Here is a 25,141-nt window from a genome sequence, read left to right as displayed (position 1 = left end):
AAGGTGCTTTTATCATATGTATTATAGTGTAGCTGGTCTGTTGGAGTTCATCATCAGGTGTTCCATATCTTCGATTTTTATACGTCATCAGAAAATGCTAATCAGGGCGAACAATTTTTGTTAAGGTGACTTTTCTATATTTCCTACAGTTTAGCTGGTCTTTATAGGTTCTGCTAGAGCTGTTCCAGTTTACAAAATAAATTATACCCTATGTGTTGACCAGGCTTTATTTTGTATAGCTTACAACAAAAAAAAATTCATTCAAATCCGTCCAGTAGATCCAGAGATTAGCGTGTGCAAACAAACAGACAAACAGACAGACTTTTTTTTTAAATTCTTATTCTATTGCTGATTCTCTATAGATCTCATTTTTTTTTATTTAAATATCTTCAATGTACAGAAACACTTTTTTTACTGTTTTATTATATGTATTGATTGATTGATTGATATTGTTCAAAAGTTAACTTTTCTTTATACATTGCAACCTTAATATAACGTACCTCAATATAACGACTTCCTCGATTTAACAAATTCTTTGTAATCCTCTTGAATTGTCCATACGAGGCAATGTAAAATATCCCTTTATATTACGAACATTTTTTGCGAACAACTTCTTTATAACGAATTTTTAACTATCAAGAAAAAGTATAAATACCTCTAATTAACGAATTTCGTCAACCCAAAACCTTTATATAAAGTTCCAACCAATGTATGATTCTTAATCTCATAGTATGTGATTAATGTCGCGACAGGTTTCGACATGCTTTTGTTCGTAAAACAATCATTGTTGTTCGATGGAAAGTAATGTAAACACTGCTGCTGCTAAGTACGTAATGTTGAGGTGAATAAAACTTTTTACCTCTTTATAACGAATTTTAGACCAACCTAACCTCAACGAACCTCAGTTCAACGAATTACTTGATATAACGAATATTTATTTGTTCCCTTCCGATTTGTTATATCGAGGTTGCAATATATAATATAGATATAGGCCTAAAATAACTATTCTATAGTTTCGGTCAGACATTAAGGCCCGAACACGACAAGTGCTCTGCAATGTTGTGTCAACTGAAGCTATATTTGTCAAAAATTTATTGATTTAGGACGCCCCAGGTAGGCGAGGCACTGCGCGATCTATTGGTTGTTCAAAACTTAGCTTCAGTTAGCACAGCATAGCATAGCTCCTGTCGATTCCAGCCCTAATACTTACCCGGGCTGTCCTTTAGCCGAAGAAATGTGTAACCGTTGCGTAGTATAGGCAAAGAACCACTAAGCAATGGTGGTTCTGGGTACACCGCAGGTCCGTACAAGTAATAAAGGAGGGCCTAATGCAATCAATGCCAAATATAGGTATATCATCATCCATATTCTAAAATCTTAAAAAGAATTTTAATTATTGAAAGAAGTGCAGTTTTACGCACCAATCTGAATGGCATCGATTCGCACAGCACCTAGGATTTTAGAAGTTAGGTATAATGGATTTAGTACTCGTATAATATTAGATCATTTTATTCCTTAAAACATGGTTACAGTAATAAGGTATAGTATATTCTGCCTATCAGGCGTGGGAATCTAAAATTAAATTTCCATACAGTATATGCGCCGACCCCATCCTGGGTTCAGGCCAGTGCCAGTCTCGCAGCACGACCATATCGTCTGAGAATTTTTGCTGAGTCTGAACGATTTTTCCTTCTCTTGTCTCATCGTTATAACGTCTCCACTGCCGGGGCACTGGCCTTCCTTATAGATGGATAAGATATTATTTTTTATACATTTGTGTTCTTATTTTCTCGTGTGTTATTTATCACTAAGTAACACAGGTGACAGATTCTATACAAGTCACCTAAATACATCTGACATGAATTTTACAACCTACTGATATCAAGTGGCAAGTAGTCGCATTTACACTAGTGAACTTAAACTGCCAACCAGAAAGCAGGTTTCCTCGCGATGTTTTCCTTCATCAAAATACTACTATACATGAGTCACATTGGTATACAAGTTTTGTGGTATGAGTGGGTTCGAACCTGGGACCTTTCGATCACAGGCCGACGTTTTTAACCACTGGACCAACACCGCTTCAATTTGTACATTTATTGTCAAGTACATATATTTTTTGTTAGCAACACTATTTACTTGAATAAATAATGAATAAAAATGAATAATGGTGAATAAATAAATAAAACAAATCATATAATAACGCACCAATAGTCAATACTATACACATTAACAGGATCAACTTATAATAAACTACGTCACCACACTATCGTGTACAGTACGGATACAAAACTAGTTGATCGTCAATTTTCCTCAGGAGAAATTTTCCGGTGAAGAGGTCGACGCAGCGACCATCCGCGATTACTGTCCGATACATAAAAAAACAAGAGTGAGATAGCATATTTTAAGTGTATAGTCGACAGCATATCATAATTCATTGCAAATTCGCCCCTATTATCACAGAATAGAGGTGCAAGATTTGATTTGCGGTTGAAAGCACGTACTCTCTGCATCTCGCTGGAGACGACCATATTAATTTACATCAACTTTTTAATAAGGAGAATGCTCAAAAAAATAACAACCGCGAACAGAAATGAGAGTAAATTATATATTAGTTTTTTTTGTAATATTAATTAGTTATGACATGGTCCTAAATATTTCAAGGGCTAAATTAATTATTTCGATTTTTTTTTCATACTAAATATCGAACTCCTTTGGAAGTAAAATAGCAATTTCACATATAGACAACGAAATTTAAAATTTTACTTCTGCATACATGTCACACGTAGTATTTCTGTTTGCTCTGGTTTTTCCAAACATTCGTAAGCATTGTCCTTTAACAAGAAAATTACTTTTATAAAACCTGGTCAAGTATTTGTATTGCTAATGTGAAAGGGTTAATAGTCGTTTATGTTGGTTATATACATTATCGCGATATAGTTTTCAGAACTTTGGCGGCTCGGTAAACGTTGCTGGCTTTTAATTGCGATAAATTGCGGGCCTCAAAGGATGACCTCAATCTGATACTTTCATTTCTCGATAAAAATGTTCTATTGTTTGATGTTTACAATCCCAGGAATTAAATTACAGAAATTACTTTATTATGGAGAAAAAAATTGTACTTATTATTAGAAAATATCCTAGTCCTACAATGTAAGCCCACATTGTTTCATCGATAAAACTGGTTACACATAATTGAGCCAAGTTTTAATAAGTATGTCGGTTTCTGCAAAATTACCGCTTTTAGGTACTACCGCCAGAAACAATTTACTCACAACTCTTCAATCAATCTTCATCCAATTTTTTTTTCACCATTTTTTTTTGTAATACCAACATTTTATGTTGATTTTTTTCAAAATCTCGTAGGTATTTATGTATCAGCAATGATTTATTAAAAAGTCAGTTATTAGAATAAAAAAGGTGAATCTTCCAATATTATTCTGTTGGAATAGAAAACAAAAATATTCGATGCGCCCTTTTGCTAATGAAGGCAGAATGGTCCTAAATAATTTTCAAATGTTTGTCGTTCGAGGATTCCTCTCTTCGACCCTGATGATGCCTCCAGTGGCCGGCCTCATGATTACACCTATCTTGAACTGACATTTACTGATGTCAGAGAAAATCTTGTATCTCTTCACTACGTGAACTGTCATTATTTTCATCGAACTCAATCCATACCTTTTACCTGTAATAAAGATATACCCATATATTTCCGATATTATAAAGAAGTACTTGAAATGTTGGAGCCATGCCCTATTTGCTCCGTTGTTACGACGCACCTCGTTGAAGGTCCGTACGTCGTGCTCCGTTTTGAGTGACAAAATTCTGATTTTCTTTGATTGAATTGAAAAAATATAGTTTTAAAACTGTGACTGATTATATTTCACACTATATATTTTTTTTAATTTTGTAATTTCGCATGAATAAGGGATTTTGTGAAAATGTAACACCCTTTTTATGTACTAACAATTATGCAAATTAATATAATGGATTAATAATATAATTATTTACGCACAACACTCAACGGGCCACACTAAGCTTGTATCGCGGACTGATACAAACACAGAAACGGGCACAACACACACAGAACCGCAGAGAAATATTTGCGATCAAAAATACAAATGTTCACCCACTGTGAATCGAACCCAGGACGGGAGGTCTTTGCACTTACCCACGCAATCCCTCTTCCCTAGCATAAAGGAGGTGAAGGCATGCGCAGGCGGCAGCATCTTCGGATCCAGCCACCTCTCAGGCTTGAACTCGAACGAATCCGGCCCCCACACTTGGTGGCGGTTGGCACCATACAAGTTAATAGCATAGAATCTCTTCGGCGGTATTGTGAAGTTTTCTGAAGAAGTTATAAATAACCTTTTAGTTGCATACAAACACAACACAATTTATATTTGAAATAGATGAGAGTAAATTAATTTTACTTCTTACTTTTAATAGAATTTTATTTGTGCAATAATCGGTGTTTTTTATTGTATACTAACTGCACCCCGAGGCTTCGCTCTCGTGGGAATTTCGGTATAAAAAGTACCCTATGTGTTATTCCAGGTTATCTACCTTCTACGCCCGTGTACCAAATTTCATAACAATCTGTCCAGTACATTTTTCGTGAAACAAACATACATACATATACTTACACATAAATAATAAATAAATAAGTAAATATAAATATATTAGGACAAATCTCACAGAATTGAGCTAGCCCCAAAGTAAGTTCGAGACTTGTGTTATGGGATAGTAACTCAACGATACTATATTTTATAACAAATACATATAGATAAACATCCAAAACCCGGGCCGGGTAAAATCAGAAAATGATTCCATCATGACCCGACCGGTCAATACATACATACATACATACATACATCCTCACCAACTTTAGCATATGATGATATCTAAGTTATAGATAAGTTCAAATTTTCTCATGCGAACAAAAGAGAGCTGATAGTGAGAGAGAAACATACTTAAAACATAAGGTTTTTCTGAGTATCTGAACACGATAGGTGCGGCCGGATACAAACGCACAGACTCCTTCACAACAGCATCTAAATACGGCAAGCGCTCCAAATCCTCCATGACGATATCCCTCTCTGACGATCCGAGCACTGATTGTAGTCTGTAAATAAATTACTAAGTTTTTTTACAAAAATGTCGAAAATAAATAAATATATTCAAATTCAAATTCAAATTCAAATTCAAATTGTTTATTGCTTCCTTAATGTCAAATACAGGTCTTCATTATAAAAATAGTAGCAATTAAGGACCCTGACGGGCGCTGCAATGGGAGAAGGGCCACATTTGTCGATGTTAGAGAACCTTTGTCAGTGTAAAGTGACATTTTTAACATGAATAAATTTTATCTATTAAATTTAATCATTTTTGATAAGTATAAATTACTTCATGTTTCATCTTTAGGCATAATCTATTATCAGTCATACATTTTTGATAAGTCAATAATAATAATAATATTAATAAAATTAAAAAAAATTAATGTCAAAAGTTCATCCTCAAGTAAGTATTTTAATTATTTGAATTAATTTTTATTGTGTAAATTTATCTTCTAAATATTCATTAATTGTGTAATAACATTTATTAATCAAGATTTCCTTAACTTTTTGTATAAACGTTTTGATATTTTCTATTTCTCTAACGGCGTTTGGGAGTTGATTATAGATTTTTATAGACATTACTAGGGGGCTAGTTGAGTGGAGTCGGAGGCGTGAAATAGGCAGCTGCAACTTATTTTGATGTCTGAGTGTGTATTTGGTTACCATATCTTTCCGCGATTTGAAAAACTCGGGATATTTTCGGGTAAATTTGCATGCTTGTAGGATGTATATACACGGCAGAGTTAGGAGTTTGTGCTTTTTAAAATAAGGTTTGCAGCTGTCCGTTTGTTGTGTATTTGTAATTATGCGCACAAGTTTCTTTTGTAGGGTAAATATTCTATCACAGTCGGTTCCGTTGCCCCACAAAAATGTACCATAACTAAGCCATGAGTAGGCATAGGCGTAGTACGTGATAATTGCCGTTTCAGCGTCAGTGGATTTTTTTACCTCTCTGAGAGCATACGCGAACTTAGATAGTTTAGCACATAGCTTTTGGATATGCGACTTCCAGTTTATATGGCTATCTATGTTTAAACCCAGAAGAGTAAATTCATTTACTACCTCCAAGTTCATCCCATTGAAACTTATTTTAACATTTAATGATTGTTTTTGGTATGGATGGAAGACCATTAATTTTGTTTTCAAATAATTTATTTCTAAGTTGTGCTCATTCAACCAGTTTGACGTTTTTGTAAGAATGTTAATAAGTTGTTCGTGTAGATTTGTATTATCTTGAGCAGATGTTAGGATCGAAACATCATCGGCAAATAGGACACAGTGCTCTTTGATTATTTTTGGAAGATCGTTTATATATACGAGGAACAATAAACACCCGAGAACGCTACCTTGTGGTATTGAGAAATTGACTGGTTTACATTTTGATCGGATAATTTGGACCGTGCTTGTTTGGTGGTTAAAATACTCAATTTCCACGTACTGTTTCCTATCTTTGAGGTAAGAATGAAACCATTTGTGGGCGATTCCTCGTATACCTATGCCATACAGTTTGTCCAGTAGGACATCATACTGAACCTTGTCGTATGCTTTGGTCATATCCAACAATATTCCAATGCCATATCTACCCTCGTCTAGCGTTTTTAATATTTCTTGGACGTATTTAAACACTGCCAAAATGGTCGAGCGGTTTTTTCGGAAGCCATTCTGACACTCATCAAAGAGTTTGTATTTTTCGCAGAAACTATATACGCGATCAGCTACAGCTTTTTCAAAGATCTTAGAAGCCGTCGGTAGAAGTGCAATGGGGCGGTAATTGTTAAGGTCAGTCTTTTTGTTCTTCTTGTGAACGGGTTTGATGACACTGATTTTCAGAAGGTCGGGAAATATTCCTTCGTTTAATGACTGATTGATTAGAATAGTAAATGGTAAAGTTAATTCTTCCGCGCATTCCCTAAACAAATTTGGGGGCAGTTCATCTATACCGCGACTTCTTTTATTTTTTAGGTTTTTAATAATTTTATATATTTCTTCGGCATCTACAGGGCGGAGAAATATGCTATTTTCTGTAGGGCAGTATACAGTACGTGACGTTTTAATTCCCGTGCGTTGTTCGCCTATACTTGCAAAGAAATCATTAAACTTGTTAGCTATTTCCACTGGGTCAGTAATAGCTGTTTTATTTATGTGTAATTCCATGTTGTGTTTGTCTTTTATAGGTTTTTTATTTGTACTCTCATTGATAACACTCCACATAGTTTTCACTTTATTAATTGAGTTTTTAATTCGTTTTTTATAGTACATCTTTTTTGAGGTGGATACTGTTTTTTTTAATATACATTCATATTTTTTATAATAGTTATTTAATATTTCATCATTTGTTCTTAAATTAAGAAGCTTTAAAAGTCTTTTATTTTTACACGATTTTCTTATTCCTAAAGTTAACCAGTATTTTTTTAATGTTTTATTTATTTTAATTTTTTGCTTTGGTATGCTTTCATTTAGAATATGTATCATTGTATTATGGAATATTTCATAGTTATTATTTATATTTTCGTGTTTAAGAAGGAGTTCGTGCCAATTTATTTCATTTAATTTTAGTTTAAATGAGTTAATGTTCTTTTTATTAAATATTCTTTTTTCGGTATACCACAAATATTGTTTAAGTTTGTGTTTGGTTTTCAAGCTGATGGTCGTAGCAGCATGCGCGGAAAATCCGAGTTTCTCTACTTTTGTACCTATTATACCATCAAAGTTAGTAAATATTAAATCTATGCATGTCACCGATGTCTTAGTAAAATGTGTCGGTTCGTTTATGTGCTGTGTAAATTTATATTCTGCCATCAAGTTGAGAAATTCGTTTGTTTTTGGTTTTTTATTTAGAGTGTTAAGGTTAAGGTTAAAGTCACCGCCTATTATTATGTTATGAGTGGGATACTTGTTGTTTATATAATGTAATATTTTTTGAAGTCGTTGTATAAATATGTTGGCCCCTCTTCCATTCCAGTATAAGGAGATTAATAATAATTTTTCTTTTAATATTTCTGAAGCACATAATTCTAAATTAAATTCGATAGACATCTTGGTTATGTCATTTTTTTCCCTCGACTCTATATGGTCTTGAAGTAGAATACAGACTCCACCACCCTCATAGTTTCTCCGGCAGTATGATGCTGCGATTTTATATCCAGTGAAATTTATTAAGCTAAGCTTCTCCTCAGTGAGCCACGTTTCTGATATGCAGATGGCTTTATATGTGGGATTTTTGTCTATGAAAGCTTCTAATAAATGTTTCTTGTTATTTATGCTTTGGAAATTTTGGAACAGAACGTTAAATTGCTGTTTTTCTACGAAAGGAACTATTTTTGATGGGAATTGTCGGTGCACTCGTGTTAGGTTCTTGATTTCTCTTTTCCTCGTGCAGCTCTATTTTCTGTCCTTCAATATATAACTTATTGTTTCTTATGACAGCATACTTTCCTCTTGTACGTGCCTTAAACATTTCTTCTCGTAGTAATTTCATTTCTTTTAATGCTTTTCCTTCCATAAACTGAGAAATTGAGAGGCCAGTTCCTCGGAAACAATGGCTATTATTTAAGATATATTTAGACATCTTTTTGCTAATAAGCTCAACCATTAAAGGGCGGTGTCTGTTGTTGTTGAATCTACCCATTCTGTGAGTTTCTTCGATATATCCAAGGAGATCTATGTTGAGGATTTCTCGAAAGGCATCAGCTACTCTTCTGTGCAAGTCGTATTCAGATTCTTTGCATTCATGGAGACCGTAGAGTACAATTTTTTTATTATTTGTTTCCTGCGATTCTTTTTCTTTTATTTCTGGAGCTCTAACCTTATTTTCAATTTCCTTTATTTCTTTTATTAATTTTTCATTTTCTTTTCTAAGTTTCTCTATGTAGATTTGGATTTCCTCTATTTCTTTTTTTCTCTCATCATTTTGTTTGCAAAGTAATCTTGTATCTTCTTTCATTTCTTCTTTCAGTTTCAGGATGGCTTGGTTTACTTCTGTTATAATAGTGCTGCGTAAGTCTTTTATTATTGCTTTATTATTCTCTTTTAACTGTGAAGATATGAGGTAACTTATATTTTCCAGTGTCAATTCGGTTTTGTTGCTGTTGTTATCGTTGTTTAGGGTGTCCCCCAGGATACTCATGTCCTCAGAGGTAATGGAGTTATTTATTGTTAACGCTTTTTTATTCCGTGTTGTTATATTGCAATTTACAGATGTACTACATGAGGCATACTCTTCATGATGCTCGCGCTGGCGTATGGGGGTGTTAGAGTTGTCTCCTTTTGGTATTTTGCAGATGCATGCTTGGCAGCGCCATTCTTGCTTATGTTCTTTTGACATTGTATTATAAAACCTCTTGCTAGGCACATTGGCACACTCCAAGTCGTATCGTTCATTACATAATATGCAGTCTAAATACTCTTTATTTAGGATTTCACGCTGACACCCAGCACATCTCTTATGTTTAATCTTAACCGTATAGGTATGTAATATTTTAATTTAGTTTGTTCAATCTAGATGGCGCTGTTCGAAATTAGAACTCGACATGGTTTCGTTTTTGCTATATACCTATGTGTAAAGATGAATTGATAATAAACGTCTACGTTCCGGGAGTTTTGGCTTTGATTCAGATCACCCAGGCTCGGTATACCTTTGGCCAAGGGTCCCTACGAGTCGGAGCGATTTTTGAAGAAATATGCACTTGGCAGTTCCTAAGTAAATAAATAGTGTGAAGTGGCGCTAGTGGTGAAGCAAAGTGAAAATGCAGTGAAGTAGTAAGTGATGCAAGAAAAACTGTAAGTACATTTGATTAGTAGTGTTGTGATAAGAACTTAGAAAAAATTCAAGTAAATTAGGACTTGTAAAATTTTCAAGGCGTAGATTCTAGGACTTAGAATAATTCGAGAAAAAGTGACGAGACGTGGAATCTATGCCGGATTTCATAGCGGTGGTAAACAAATCTAAACACTTAGAAAGTTTTCGAAACTAAAATTTTGGACTTAGAAAATTTTTGAAGAAAAATAGTTGAAGTATAAAATTGAATACTTTAACCATGGAAGGCTCTATAAAAGTAATGAAACACTTGTATAGTCAGATAGAAAGAGGAAACAGTAATTTTAAAAAGTCTCCGAAGGAAAAAATCACCGAATCGTATGTGTCGACGCGTTTGGAAAGTTTAGAAACAATTATAGAGAAGTTTTCAGAGAAACATGAATACATCATAGCTACATATAAAGAGAAAGAAGTTGAAACTTATATAGAAAGTGATATTTACAATATGGGCTATGAAATGTATATTAATTATAAAACAGAGTTAAAATCTGCGCTGAAAATGTTGTCTCCAAGTACGTCACGTGCGACGCCGTCGTTGTCTGAGAGCACGGATAAGAATAAGGATTGTCCGATTGTTAGACTACCGAAGATAACTATACCGATTTTCACCGGTAAATACACAGAGTGGTCATCATTCAAGGATCTGTTCCAGTCTCTTATTCATAACAACTCCTCACTCGATGACGTTCAGCGACTACATTATCTGAAGACGCAAGTAAGAGGAGAAGCTGAACAGTTAATCAAACACATTCCTATTACGCATGATAATTATAAAAAGTGTTGGAAATTGTTGCAAAATAGGTTTGATAATAAGAGGTATTTATCTAATTGTATTCTTAAGCGTTTGTTTAACCTAAAGCCTATGAATTATGAGTCTTCTCAAGCTTTAAAAGATTTAATCGATACGACAACTGATTGTATTCATGAATTAACCAACTTGGAAATTAAAGTCGACACTTGGGATGTAATTATAATTTATATAATTAGTCAGAAATTGGACGCTGAAACTAGGAAACAGTGGGAAATCCATGTTAATAATTGCGGTGAGGATTTGCCTTCTTTCCTTTTGTTCAAAGACTTTATAGAGTCACGTTATCGCGCGTTAGAGTTTGTTGAGCCCACTAAAAACAAGCCTAAGCTAAATCTTAATCACATACAACCAAAAGTCCTGCACACTACTTCAACTTCAACCTGCCCTCATTGTAATGATGAGCATAAGATCTATTCGTGTAGTAAGTTTGTTAGTGAAGACGTATCTAGTCGTCAGAATATTGTTAAAAATCTTGGACTTTGTTTTAATTGTCTCGGCAGCGGCCACTCAGGGAAGGCTTGCCGTGGCAATACGAGATGCCGTCTATGTAAAAGAAAACACCACACACTTCTTCATGGAAACAATACATTCACAGTTGCGGTAGCTACCGAGCAGTCAGGGATTGAGCAAAGTCAACCGGAACCGTCCACTGAGACGAGCGAGACCACAAGTATTGCAAGCCATTTTGTGACAGGAATGGGGTCAACTCAAACCCTATTAGCCACAGCCCTGGTAAAGGCTGAGTCCAAAAATGGTTCTCCTCTGATATTAAGAGCTCTGCTTGACCAAGGGTCTCAAGCATCTTTTATATCAGAAGCAGCCGTACAGTTGTTACGACTGAATAAGATTGCTGAGGCAAGCAATATATCAGGTTTAGGCGGTGGTCTGAGCGGCTTAACCTCAAAATATGTGGTTAAGGTCAAGATTCAGTCGCTCTACGATCCAACCTTTAAGTTGCAAGTGAAAGCACATGTTCTTCAAACGGTGACCACTGTGTTACCACAAAAGAAGTTCAGGCCAACTACTTGGACTGAGCTTGGCCGCATTAGTTTGGCTGATCCACAGTATAATTCGCCTAATAGAATCGATGTTCTGTTAGGCTCCGAGGTGTATTGTGCTGTCCTGAAACAAGGGTTGATTAAAAGCCCTAATGGTTTGGTTATTGCTCAGGATACTCACCTTGGATGGGTGTTGTCGGGTCAAGTTGAAGGCTATGATGGAGAACAAGCTGCATGTCATAACATTGTTATGAGCTTTCATGTTCATTTAGAAGATAACGAACTTCTCAAGAAATTTTGGGAGATTGAAGATGAACCTAGTCTAAAGAAACGTATATTGACTGCGGAAGAACAAGATTGCGAAAATCATTTCAACATGACAACCCGTAGAGATGAGACTGGTCGTTATGTGGTAGAATTACCTTTTCGTCCAAATGCTCGTAGAGACTACGGTGATACTAGGTCAGTCGCTGTAAAACGCTTGTTTAGTCTGGAAAAGAGATTAGATAAGAACAGTCAAATGAAAGAGAATTATTCTCAAGTAATAGAAGAATATTTGGAACTTGGGCATATGGAGAAGGTTCACGATAAGTCATCGACCATAGAAAGTAAAGTATGGTTACCTCATCATGCTGTTGTTCGGTTGGACAGAAGTACAACTAAAACTAGAGTGGTTTTTAATGCAGCCGATCGAAGCGCTAATGGATTATCGTTAAATGATACGTTGATGGTGGGTCCAACGCTTCAAATGGATTTACGTCATTTGATCATGCGTTGGCGTTCTCATCCCATATGTCTCACAGCCGATATCGTTAAAATGTATCGGCAAATTAAAGTGGCTGAAAAACATACAGATTTTCAGAGGATTGTATGGCGATCGGAAGATGGAGTTATACAAGACTATCGTCTTTTAACTGTCACTTTCGGCACCTCATGTGCTCCTTATTTAGCTGTAAAGGCATTACAGCAAGTAGCTGTGGATGAAGGTCGTGATTTCCCGAATGCGGCAAGTAGAGTTCTGACGGATTTCTACATGGACGATCTTCTCACCGGCGCTGAGACAGAAGAAGAAGCTTTTACAGTATATAAAGAAATGAATGAATTGCTAAGTAAGGGAGGATTCCAGTTACAAATATGGACATGTAACCGAGTAGCTTTGTTTGGTGGAACTGAACTGGAAATGGAAAGAGAGCTAAAGGAAAATGATGTCACTAAAATAGTAGGTATCGCTTGGAATCGTCGCACGGATGAGTTTGGTTATAAACTAAAAATCTCTTCTGATGCTTCTGCTCCTGAAACTAAACGAGAAGTGATTAGTGAAATCTGTCGTTTGTATGATCCACTAGGGTGGATAGCTCCATGTATTATAACAGCAAAGGTCTTTATCCAAAAACTATGGATTGCTGGATTGAGCTGGGATGATAAGTTACCACCGGGGCTTATTCAAGAGTGGTATCAATATCGCAAGGAATTACTGAAGTTGGAATGTTATCACATTCCAAGGTGGGTCCATAGGAGAAATAGCGATATAAAAATAGAGTTACACGGGTTTAGTGACGCTTCTAGCTCAGCCTATGCTGCAGTTGTTTATATCCGTTGTGTTACTGTGGATAATAATATTTATACTCACCTGGTAACTGCTAAGACGAAGGTGGCACCCATCAAGCAAATATCCATTCCGCGTCTTGAGCTGTGCGCCGCGGTTCTGGTCACCAAGCTGCTCCTGGAAGTATCTGAAATTCTAAATATTGATAAGTCAGAGATACATGTCTGGACGGATTCGACAATAGTGTTGGCTTGGTTGGCGGACCATCCAAGTCGTTGGAAGACGTTTGTCGCCAACAGAACTTCAGAGATACTTACCTCATTAGATGCTACTCAGTGGTCGTACGTCCAGACTAAGGAAAATCCTGCTGACTGCGCGTCACGAGGTATTTCGCCATCAGAGTTATTAGAGCACAAGTTATGGAAGAATGGTCCAAGCTGGTTGCAGAGTAGCACAATACAGTATGTAAAACCACATTCTATTTGCACCAAGACAGAATTAGAAAAGCGCCAGATAAAAGTACATACTGGTCGTGTGGGAAACTGTGAAGAGATGGAAGATATTTATGAAAGATTTTGTAGCTTACGAAAACTAATAAGAGTAATTGTTTATTGCAGAAAATATTTACGTTTGAAGAATTCTACTGCAAAAGAAACTAAATTTTTATCTTACCTTACTGCTAGGGAGATTCAGTCAGCTCTTACATGTTGTATACTCCTTCATCAGCGTCACTGGTTTTCTGAATGGTCTATATTTCTGAGAAATAAAAATATTAATAGTAAAAGTAAAATATCTATGTTAACCTTTTATTCACACAGAAATGGATTATTCAAAATTGAAAATAGAATAAAGAAATCAGACTTACCTGATTGGAGAGAACATCCTTTGATTTTCCATAGATGGAAATCTAAAACTACAACTGAGAACAGGTGATGTTTTATTAGTGTGCGAGGATAACTTGCCTCCCACAAAGTGTCTCTATGGCGAAGTTGAAAAAGTGCATACTGGAAAGCATAATTTACTCAGGATTGTAACATTTTACAAAAATGTCGCGTATTCAACGTCCAATTTCAAAACTTTGCCCTTTACCTGTAAATAACGAGTAGGATTTACTCATATCTAGTTATTAAATATTTATGTTTTCTTTATTTAAAGGTTCTTGTTTACATTATGTATGTATTGGTTTCTAACGTTAACATGAAATAGTTTAATTTTTATGCCAAGTGCTCCACAGTGTTTACAGTCCACTGATATGTTTTATATTGTTTGTTAACGATCATTTACATTCTGTTTGCTTATATACCGATGATTCTTTTGCATGCTAATTTGATGTGAGTAACAATTCAGTTTGTAAAGCTATTTTAGATGTTTTTTCAGTTTATTAAGGACCGATGGTCCTTGGTGGGCGATATGTTTAATCTTAACCGTATAGGTATGTAATATTTTAATTTAGTTTGTTCAATCTAGATGGCGCTGTTCGAAATTAGAACTCGACATGGTTTCGTTTTTGCTATATACCTATGTGTAAAGATGAATTGATAATAAATGTCTACGTTCCGGGAGTTTTGGCTTTGATTCAGATCACCCAGGCTCGGTATACCTTTGGCCATCTTAAGTGTTGTTGACATTGTTATGCTCAACTGATATATAATGAAATTAATTTATTGCGCCCTCTAGCGGTGTCTTATTCAATCATTTATGTAGCTCGATAGTATCCTGCTGCTGCTAGTGCTTATGTCAGCAATGCTCTTGCTTGTTGTGGTGTTGTCGTTGTTTATGGGTGGCGAGAGATGGCGCTGTAGATAATTGTAATGTAATGATTGATATAATTTCGTCTCAGTAGATGGTGCTGTACATAGATAAACAATGGCTTAGATGATATTGCAAATTTGAGGTTCAAAATTAAATTTTTGTTACTTTGTAGACTGGAGAAATCGAATGTTTTCTTGTCTTGTATTCGTTCTTCGTAAGTGCTGGAGTGGTGTTGGAGGTCCAGAGATGAAATTATCCTTATATTTTCACTTCACTTCACTTCAGAAAGGGGAAACCCATCAGTCTTTTATTTACATTTATTTTTAGGTATAGATGCTAAATTTCCGTAAGATAACAATTCTACTTTATAATTATCTTATTATTAACCGATGGTATTTAAAGTTATTTGGATTCACTGTTGATTTCTATTTTTAAGTAATTATTTACACGGAGCTAATATAACGTTAGCAGAGGTGGCGCCCTCACTCCTATATTAGGACAAATCACACAGATTGAGCTAGCCCCAAAGTAAGTTCGAGACTTGTGTTATGGGATACTAACTCAACGATGCTATATTTTATAACAAATACATATATAGATAAACATCCAAGACCCGGGCCAATCAGAAAATGATCATTTTCCATCATAACCCATCGATCCCGGGACCTCTCGGTTCAGAGGCAAGAACTTTACCGCTGCGCCACCGAGGTCGTAATTTTATCAAGAGACTGTTTTATAATATGTAAGGATGTTGCGTTTGTCTGTCTGTCTGTTTGTCTGTAAGCGACAAATTCAAAAACTGTCGGACGAATTTTGGTTTACGAATGTTTACGTGTATAATTTATTATGGTTTTAAATAAGCGAAACAACTTAAACAAGCGAAGCAGGGGTGGGCCGCTGGTAAAAAATAAATTGCTTACTCTTGGTACAGCTTCTCCTGAGCCTCAGGGTGTGTTCCTAGCAGCATGAACAGCGAGGTCAAACTGGACGATGTCGTGGTGTACCCGGCTGTTATGATGGTGTTCACTTCTCCCATCAATTCATCATCATCGTCGAAATCGCAGAACTGTATTATGTAGTCTGTGACGCTTTTCGGCCCTGTAATATATTTATGTTCTTCCTTCACTGGTTTTTCTTATATTATATATTTATTTGACAGAAGTATTAAGAGTGTATTAAGAGTGTATTTAGTATTTATTTAAGAGTTTGATTATGAGTTTTTACTTTATAATGAGTTTTATCGTTTGGGAGTTGTATTCCATTTACTGTGCATATTGTGGAAATCTGTGCAGTGAATACGAAATTACACTGTATATTTTTCCACCCCCGTCGATTAAAATTATAAGATTAACGTGTGTCTGTATGTCCATGGTGACGTAGCAGTCGAACGGCTGAACTGATTTTAATCTAGTTCAAAAATTCCTACTGAAATGTCCAGAATTTGCAAAAGAAAGAGATGAGTGGAAAAAACGGGGCCCAGCAGTGGGACACAATATCCATAGATTAGATAACAAATCGAGAGTGTAAATAACACTCTTGTTGTATTTGGAAGAGGTACGTTTAGCCGTTTAGAAATCGTTAGCTCTTTTCTAGCAGATGTGATGTCAGCAACTTCAGAGGGACTTCTTTAAACGTGTAATTTGGTTTAATTATTATGTTTCTACTCTTTTGGAATTCACGGCACTAAGTCCGGTCCTTTGAAAGGCTTGCGTGGGGATATGGATTCAACACGTACAGGCCCTTTGGAGAGTTTTGATGTTATGCACGTCTCCCGCCAAAACCCACTTCCGGATATACCAATGAAATGTTATGCCCAAGAGTAGGTCTCGGCGGGAGAGTGAACTATTGCAGAATAATGTAATTATTATTATTATATTACAGGTTAACTCATAAGGTTCACTGGTAATATTTACTCTTATCCCGGTTTCTTCATCGACTGTTGAACGTAAAAGCCTATTGAACTATGGTCAACTTACAGATCGAGCGGCAACTGAGTGTTACAATACTAGATAATATTGACATTTTTATTAGCTGTTTTATGTTAATTTTTTGAACATTTCCACATAATATTGTCCTGTTTTTGGAATAAATGAAGATGATTTAAATAAGGAACACGCGATGATGAGGAGAGAGAGACAAATGAAATAGCTTTATTCGATAAGATTCGTTACCTGTGTATTCAGGACTTTTTATTCTTTCCTTTTTGTCGCGTATAATCTGAAATTAGTTTTGACCATGTTAAATAAATAAATGAATAAATAAATTGTTAGCAGCTCTGGGTGCGAATGGAGGGGAGGGTGATGAGGTAGCCGGCGGGGGCGCGGCCGCGCTCTTTTGCGTTTGGCTTCATGGTGTTCGGACGTGTCATATTAAAATTCAAATTATTGCCAGTCGATTCACTGTTGTAATTGTTTCTGTTAAAAATTGTGCAAGTGTTGTGCTATTGCAGCGGTTGTACTTTTTTAAAAATTGAAATAAATTCGAGTAGCTAATAAATTTTAAAGAGTATAGGGGACTCCCTATATTGTTATATATAAATATGGATAAAAATTGTAAAGGTTTTAAGCAGGTTTTTGAGGTTAGACACAGAATAAAGGGTGCATACTCTCTAGTCTTTGTCTAACCTCACAAAAACATGAAGAAATATCCATGTACCTTTCTGCAAAGTGAATTTACATATTCACATTCCTCATTGTGTTTCCGACCGACGCTGGTGAGGTTGAAGAAAATGTCGAAGTGCATGAAGAAGCTACACAACCTCCTAGACAACGCATCCTCGACCGAGCTCGTTACGTCTATGTAGTCTCTAGCCAACGCTATGTCTACATCGTCTCCTGAAATTATAATAATAAACTCTTTATTGCAGTTACTGGAGGTGGAGTACACAAAAGAAAAGGTTGTTTGGCGGCTTTAGCACTAAAGCAATTTCTGACAGCCAACAGATAGAACTAATTAAATAGAAAGACAGAAGCTATGGCGAAGAATAGGGTAGTTGATAACCATTACACCACCTCTTCACACATTACCTGCTACAGCACAGTAAACAGCCAAATGAACAGTTTCAAGATGTTCAAATGGTTTCCCCCCCTCGGCTGCCCAAGCTTCACACAGCTGCCTTCCACACCTGTTCATGACTGGCGTCAGATTTTTTATAGATTTTGGCGTAAACGCTACACTCATTTGTTTCCTGTTAGTTTTCCACGTTTCATCTATAAATTGAAATGTAAATAAGTGGTATTTTCATTCACAGTCAAGCTAAATATGTAAAGTTTACTTACAAAAATGTTTTTTTGCTTTTATAGTCGTCAAAGAGAACTTATTGCAATTAACACGTGACAAAAAAATCATGTTCGGGCTGTAAAGAGTTGAGGAGTTTCCTCGTCGATTCTGTATGCACCATCAGGTCATGCTTATCATAAATATATTGTCATGGAAACTGAAGCGAGCAACGAGGAAAATTTCAACTCTGTAGGAGAAGCAGCAGATGTAGGCGAATTGTAAGATTTTATTACAACATTTGCTTGCAACGTACGTACGTACGTAAATACACAGATTGAGTTAGATTATATAAGAACTTACCTAGTGGTAGATGATTGAAGATACTATCTTTGAGTCTCGCGTAGAAAACGTTATAGAAATAGTGTTTGTTAGACGAGTTGCTTACTGTTAGCAAATCGTCCGGATCGGTTATCACTGAAACATTCAGATATTTTACAGAACTCAATCGACTAAATTTTATAATCATTTTCCATGTGCCATTAATAGGCTTAACCCTAATGCTCGATGGCGTATGATGCGATAATGGAGCTGCTCGATGGCGTACTGGTTTTGTCTATGATCGGTAATTGGAGGGACGACTAAAAATGTATTATCTCCAAACTCCTCCGTGCGTCGGAAGGCGTGTAAAGCCGTTAGTTCCGGCTGTATTTGCAGTCGCTATCCACCAATTGCATTAGTTCCGCGTGGCCCGCATGGCCCATTCTCCTTATCCATCCATAAGGAAGTCCAATGCTCCAGCAGCGGAGACGATTAAATGGCTGATGATGATCATATACCCTAATGCGACTACGCTAAACATAAGTGAAATATGTAACATAGTAATAGCTTTGAATTTACCCATGGTAACATGGAATATGTCAACTCTGGCTTCTGACATGGAATTCAGTTGGATCAGAATGGAATTTAAATGAATAACATTTAAATGGCTTCGGTAGCACATGACAGTGGAAGATAACAGGCAATAAACTTACCGTAATGTGTCATAAACGGTAAAACATTGTCAATTTTGATCACACCTCCTTTCTCCAAACTATCAACTCCAGTGTAAACCATAAGATCATATAAATCTGAAATATAGTAATGTTATTAATATTAGTAAGTCAATTTACCTTCTGCATGCGTTTATAAATTTGTTTTTCATACAATCTTGTACCCCTTTCTCGTATCCCGTACCGTCCCCCGTCCCGTTTCTCATGGCGTGTCCCGTATTTTCAAATCAAGAACGTACATATTTAAATGTTGTATTACTCCAAAAATGGAGACTAGAACACGGATTTTTTCAAAGGACGTGAAAAGATTAATTCAGGCTGCAGTGACCACTTTACATCAGGTGGACCGCATGTCTGTTTGCCTGTTAGTATGAAATAACTTGCCAAATGCCATGCGCAATGGTTCCGAAGGTATGTACAATAACAAAGATATGTATTTACTTCCAAATGCTTACCTGAGCTGTTTTTTTCCTTAAGGAACGTGTAAGCATTTCGAAGGATAGGCAAGGCTCCTCCTAGCAAGGGAGGTTCTGGATAACCAGCAGGACCATATAGGTAGAATAAGATACATGTGGTCAAGATTAAAACCAAGGCAGTCAATGCATACCATATAACATCCATATTATTCTTTAAACCTGAAACGAGCGAAGTGAATTTTTTCTTCGGAAATGTTCAAAGGAAGCCTAGTGCTCTTAGAGGTGTTTTCGAGTTTCTTTTTGTATTTAAAAAGTTATTAACAACGAGTAGCTACTCGTTGTTAATAATTTTGTTTAATAAATTTTAATGAGCTACAAAGGGATTCAAATTCAATTCAATATTAATTTAGGAATTTTTGTGCTAGTTAAATTTATTTTGTGTTGCACCAGTCTGTTTGACGTTGACTATAAATTGCGCGTCGCCTAGTATATTTAGGAACTGAGATATTAGATATTATTGTTTCATGATTTTTAATGATGATATTATTCGTGCCAATGGTCTGGCAATTAGGAATGCCGTGGGAAAAAGTGGGAAAGCGGACACTGGGCTCCGACGCTCAACGGCTGAAAGTAACCGAAAAAACTCTGAAGTTTTTCAGAGATTTTATGATTTCAAATCAACTGGAGGTGTTAACTTAATTTTTTTCCGGATATTACACTTTCTTACATTTAAGTCTCAAAATTATCAGTTAAATTGTTTGAAACGATTAATTATATCTAAAATTTGTCATTTTTATTGTGAGCGCCTACTCATATTCTGAAAAAAATGAAGTGATAAAATTGAAACGCTTGGAGAACCACTAAATCTAGATCTAGCCTAAGAGAAGCTGACCACAACTACGTGTAACCAACTCAAACTGGCAGCACCTAGATCTACTCGGCTAATCTAGTCTGGAAACTGGTATGGAAGAACTATAATAATAAGTATATATTAATATTTATATAGTTTATTTTTTATAAAGCTTATTCAATTAAGTATTCAGTTTATATTCATTAATATGGAAGTTTAATATATTGCGTGACATTTTTGCTCCTCACTATTTTTCTGTTTGTCCATTAGGACAAACAGAAAGGCATTATGCTATATAACTTAATATAACTTAATGCTATAACCATTAGATTAGCTGGGAGATAATGCTTTGTTTATTAATATATTTTCACTTGGAACAAAATATTTATTAAACGCTTTATATATCTACTAAAACGATCTTCTTGAAATTTTGTATAAGTATATGTAGTTTGAATTGTGGAGAAGAACATAGGGTACCTTTCATCCTGGAGATTTTGGAATTCCCCCTGTTCCCGTGGGAAAATTACGCGCGCGAATCCGCGGTCAAAAGCTACTAATGAAATGAATTACTAATAAATTGATAATAGGAAAATACCTTGAATGTAGATCCACTCCGAACAGTGCACAACAAGTCAATAAAGGCTGAAGCAGTCTTTATTTACTTGTCGTGTACAGTTAAACTGATATTTAATTAATCCTAAATTTAAATACTTGTGGAAATGTCAAGACCCTTGACACTCAGTCATTTTTAGGATTCCGTTCAACGAAAGTAAAAACCCTTAAAGGAACTCTTTGTTTTCGGTCTGTTTTTTAGTCTATTTAGTTTTTTTTCTCGGAAATGGAAGTTGTAATATACAACAGACACTCAGACATACGGAGATTTTTTGCTGTGACATAAGTTTTTCTCACATATATGTCACTTTTGACACATTTTATTGCACGAAAACAAGTACATCAATTAAAATTTATACAAGAAAGATACATGTACAGTCAACAGCACATCGAGTTACCCTACATTAAACCCTATGGCCCGGTAATAGCGGCGAGTTTGCAATTAATTTGTGTAAATTGATGTGCTGTTGACTATACAGTGGCGGACTTATCCCATATCTCAATATTTTATTGCAGTTAGAGAGATCTAGTCTCATCCAATAAAAAAAAATAGATTTGCATCCATAGTTTTAAAGTTACTATTTGTTAAAATTTGAAAAACTTTCTGCATAATTCAATGCAAGACAAAAAAATCATCTATAATATTATTATAAAAAGGTAAGCGTATGTGCGTTTGTATGTTTGAGGCGGGTAATCTCCGAAACTACCGAACCGATATCAAAAATTATTTCACCATTACAGGTACATTATCCAAGATTGTTATAGGCTATATTTTATCTCAAAATTCCCACGGGAGCGAAGCCCCGGGCTACATCGAGTTATTAACATCCGTGTTTAAAACAAAAAAATAACAATAGTTACAAAATCAAAATCAAATCATTTATTCAGAAATTACAAAGATGGAACATTCGTTGCTCTAGTCTAACTCGCACTTAACCAGTTTTTTTTGTATATATGTATATATTTATTATATATTCTAGATACATCTAATGAAAGCACTTCCCTTTCGAGAGTGAATGATGTTGAAGGTGATCCAGCGTCCCAACTGCATTACAAATGCGATGAGGCAGCGTGACGCAGCAAAATACGATAAAATCAAACGCATATTTGTTTGTTTTAATAACTTTATTGCACGAAAATAAGTACATACATAAATAAAAATTATATAAGATATTTCTTAATGAACTCCAATTACAATATCCAGTCAATTGGCGATAGGCTGAGAGGACAAGTATGCAATAGCAGGCTGCCTATTCGTAATATCGTACAAAACTAAGAGAGAAGAATATATTTGAAAAATAAACAATTATCATATGAGAAAAATATATAAAGGCAAATAGACTTAATGAAATAACTGACCTCTACTTAATATATTTATGTACACAACAATTTTACGTTATACTACACTAAAAGAAAAAAAAATTAAAACAAACTATAAAAAAAAATGATAAGAATTATGTACCCAGAAGCGTGACATAATTGCCAGGTTGAATGGCAATTAAAGGTAAATAAATACATATTTATATATAAATAAATAATAATAAATAATAAATAATATTGTATGTTGATAGTGTGATCTTGTACAGTCGTAATTACGTCGTAAGTACGCATATCGTCGCGTAGTTCAGCACTCCGTCGCTCGGTGAGGACGCCAGGTAAGTAGGTACTAATTCATAAGCTAATTTGCATTGAAGTATTTAATTTTAGAAGTCAATATTTTCGTGTTTATTTTTAAATAATTTAGGTAAGTTTAAGTGAAGGCTTGATACACGGGATCCTAAGATTACGTTTTCTGTCCGTCTGTCAACAGGTCTTTCCTTTCTACCGTGATAGACAGTAGAAGTTTTTATTATGGAATCAGTAGGTACTACGGAGTACCTACTAATTCCATGGTTTTTATAGATTATTATTTGTGTTGTGACAACAGTCGTGACAACAAATACAAAAAAAAAAACATAATATATATTTGATTCTGCACGACAAACGTGATTTTTTGACAGTTTTATCACTACATGTTGCCCGGCCGGGGCTTCGCTCACGTATGAAATTTGAGATAAAATATAGTATATAGCAATCTTGGATAATGTACCTTTATAATGGTGAAAGAATTTTTAAATCGGTTAGGTAGTTTCGGAGATTACCCGCCTCAAACATACAAACTCACAAACGCTTACCTCTTTATATTAATAGTATAGATAGAACTGTAGTGCGCGAGACCGAATATCGCGTCTTGCCGGTTTTAATGTTTATAACACAAACACAAAAAAATATTTATTCTATTATATTTTATTTCACTTTAAATGATATATCAATTATTGACGTCAAATATTTACTTAAATTTACTGACGTCAACTGACAATTTTGTGTAAGTACCTATACTTATATAATATGATATCTATCGGATGTAGGTAGGTTATTATTAATTAAAGTGACATTAAAAAATGTGTTCAATAACTTTAATACGTTTATTTGTTATTATTTTATATAGTGGACATTTATATATAACCTTTCGGGATAAAATATCCCACCCTATGTGTTTTATTCCAGGTTATATTCTACCCGTGTTCCAATCCGTCCAGTAGATTTTGCGTGAAAGAATAACAAACATACATTCCCACAAACGTTCGCATTTATAATAATAGTAGGATTGACAAATGCCTAAAATAATATTCTAAAGTCATGTGAATTTATGTGAAAAAACCAGCTCACCTTGGTGCTCCTTGACGTGAATATTTTAATAGCAATTATTTCTTTATTCTTCCTAGTGACAGGAACAAAGACAAGTGCAATAACTAGACACTGGTATCGTACTGATATTGGACGTTCAAGTTACGGTCAATGCATGTATACTTAGTGGTCACAGAATTATTAAAATGATAGGTGAATCACGAAAGGCTGGCAAATCTTTTTGTATTATCCATTCAAGGTAAAAAAAGCGGTAAGTAGAGAGTCGGGATTGCTAGCGAGGGTTCCTTAAAATTGTTTTTATACGTACTCTATCAGAATCTGTGTGTTAGAGTTTTTTTTTCCGTTTGCACAAACAGATAGACGAATGGATTGACAATCAATAGGAATAAATGTGTCTTTGGTATTAGAGTGAGAAGGGAATATCTATAGATGATACGGTAGAAAGTATAAAACAGATTAAGATTAAGATTAGAAGGACCTAACAAAACTGATATTTTGCTACCATTAAATAAACTTTAAAGAATTGGTATAAGGTATAGTTGGGGAGTGTGTCAAGTAAAAGCTTTTCTAGAAATAAAAATAAATGTTTCAAATTCTCCCATTTTGCGGCATTATCGATTAGCAAGATGTATTGTTAGCTAACGATCGATGATTACTAATCGTAATATAGAAGAACTTAACTTTTTAACAATGTATTGTTACAGCAAAATATTCAAAACATGGTAAATTGTGTTTAGTAAAATTTGAACAGAAAAATTGTGAATTTGTCAAATGTTAGTCAACCATAGAAAATAGTATAAAGACTATTATCGATATTAATTTTTCAGTGCAAGAAGAGTTTTTAATTTACAATAGTGGATTGGTTATACTAAAATGTTTACAAAATGCTAAACAAGCAGTGTGGTGGTTAGGGTCATCACAAATCTTAGGTTTAGATAGAAAATTGTCTGAATAAATTAAGGAACCAATCACTACTATCATCATCATATCGACAGTGTTATTGCTAACACTGGTGTCAGATTTTATTCAAGTCGCCAATAGCATCTGACATGACTTTTACGACTACTTACCGCCATCTAGTGGCAGGCATACACACTAGTGAACTAAAGTCTTCCAGTGTGCAGGTTTCCTCACGATGTTTTCCTTCACAGGAAGCAAGTGGTGGTCTATGAAAACTACTATTTATGAGTCAGATTGGTATACAGACTCATATGGCACGAGTAGGATACGAACCTGAGACCTTTCGATCCACAGGCGGGCGTCACCACCA

At 35.2% G+C, this 25,141-nt stretch overlaps 1 protein-coding gene across 4 annotated transcripts; it reads right to left on the bottom strand.

Moving 5' to 3' along the window:
* Positions 1-1,220: 1,220 nt before the first annotated feature.
* On the bottom strand, positions 1,221-24,023 carry LOC128680447 (cytochrome P450 4V2-like). Of its 4 annotated transcripts, none has more exons than XM_053763605.2 (11): positions 23,893-24,023; positions 19,761-19,940; positions 19,288-19,383; positions 18,617-18,730; positions 18,064-18,246; positions 17,693-17,871; positions 17,209-17,254; positions 15,958-16,135; positions 4,971-5,122; positions 4,169-4,345; positions 1,221-3,682 (listed from the first exon to the last, which is right to left on the bottom strand). In XM_053763605.2, exons 2-11 carry the CDS (start codon positions 19,924-19,926, stop codon positions 3,510-3,512), a joined length of 1,464 nt encoding a protein of 487 aa, XP_053619580.1. In that variant the 5' UTR covers positions 19,927-19,940; positions 23,893-24,023; the 3' UTR covers positions 1,221-3,509. The 4 variants fall into 4 exon arrangements, with proteins under 4 accessions (XP_053619580.1, XP_053619582.1, XP_053619583.1 ...); XM_053763606.2 differs by lacking the exon at positions 23,893-24,023 and adding an exon at positions 21,167-21,239 and having other exon boundaries at positions 1,223-3,682; XM_053763607.2 differs by lacking the exon at positions 19,761-19,940 and having other exon boundaries at positions 1,222-3,682; positions 23,893-24,010.
* Positions 24,024-25,141: the final 1,118 nt, after the last annotated feature.

Source organism: Plodia interpunctella, chromosome 24 (assembly GCF_027563975.2).
Source record: "Plodia interpunctella isolate USDA-ARS_2022_Savannah chromosome 24, ilPloInte3.2, whole genome shotgun sequence".
NCBI lineage: Eukaryota > Metazoa > Arthropoda > Insecta > Lepidoptera > Pyralidae > Plodia > Plodia interpunctella.
Note: the sequence above shows the minus strand (reverse complement) of the source record. Positions and strands in the feature narration are given on the sequence as shown.

Excerpts from the sequence above, each read along its gene's own strand:
- LOC128680447 (XM_053763605.2), bottom strand. The coding sequence starts at position 19,926 with ATGGATGTTATATGGTATGCATTGACTGCCTTGGTTTTAATCTTGACC. Across the intron at positions 18,731-19,287 it reads ACCGTTTATGACACATTACG|TGATAACCGATCCGGACGAT; the intron begins GTAAGTTTATTG and ends TGAATGTTTCAG. Across the intron at positions 3,683-4,168 it reads AGGGAAGAGGGATTGCGTGG|GTAAAAGGTATGGATTGAGT; the intron begins GTAAGTGCAAAG and ends TCTTTATTACAG.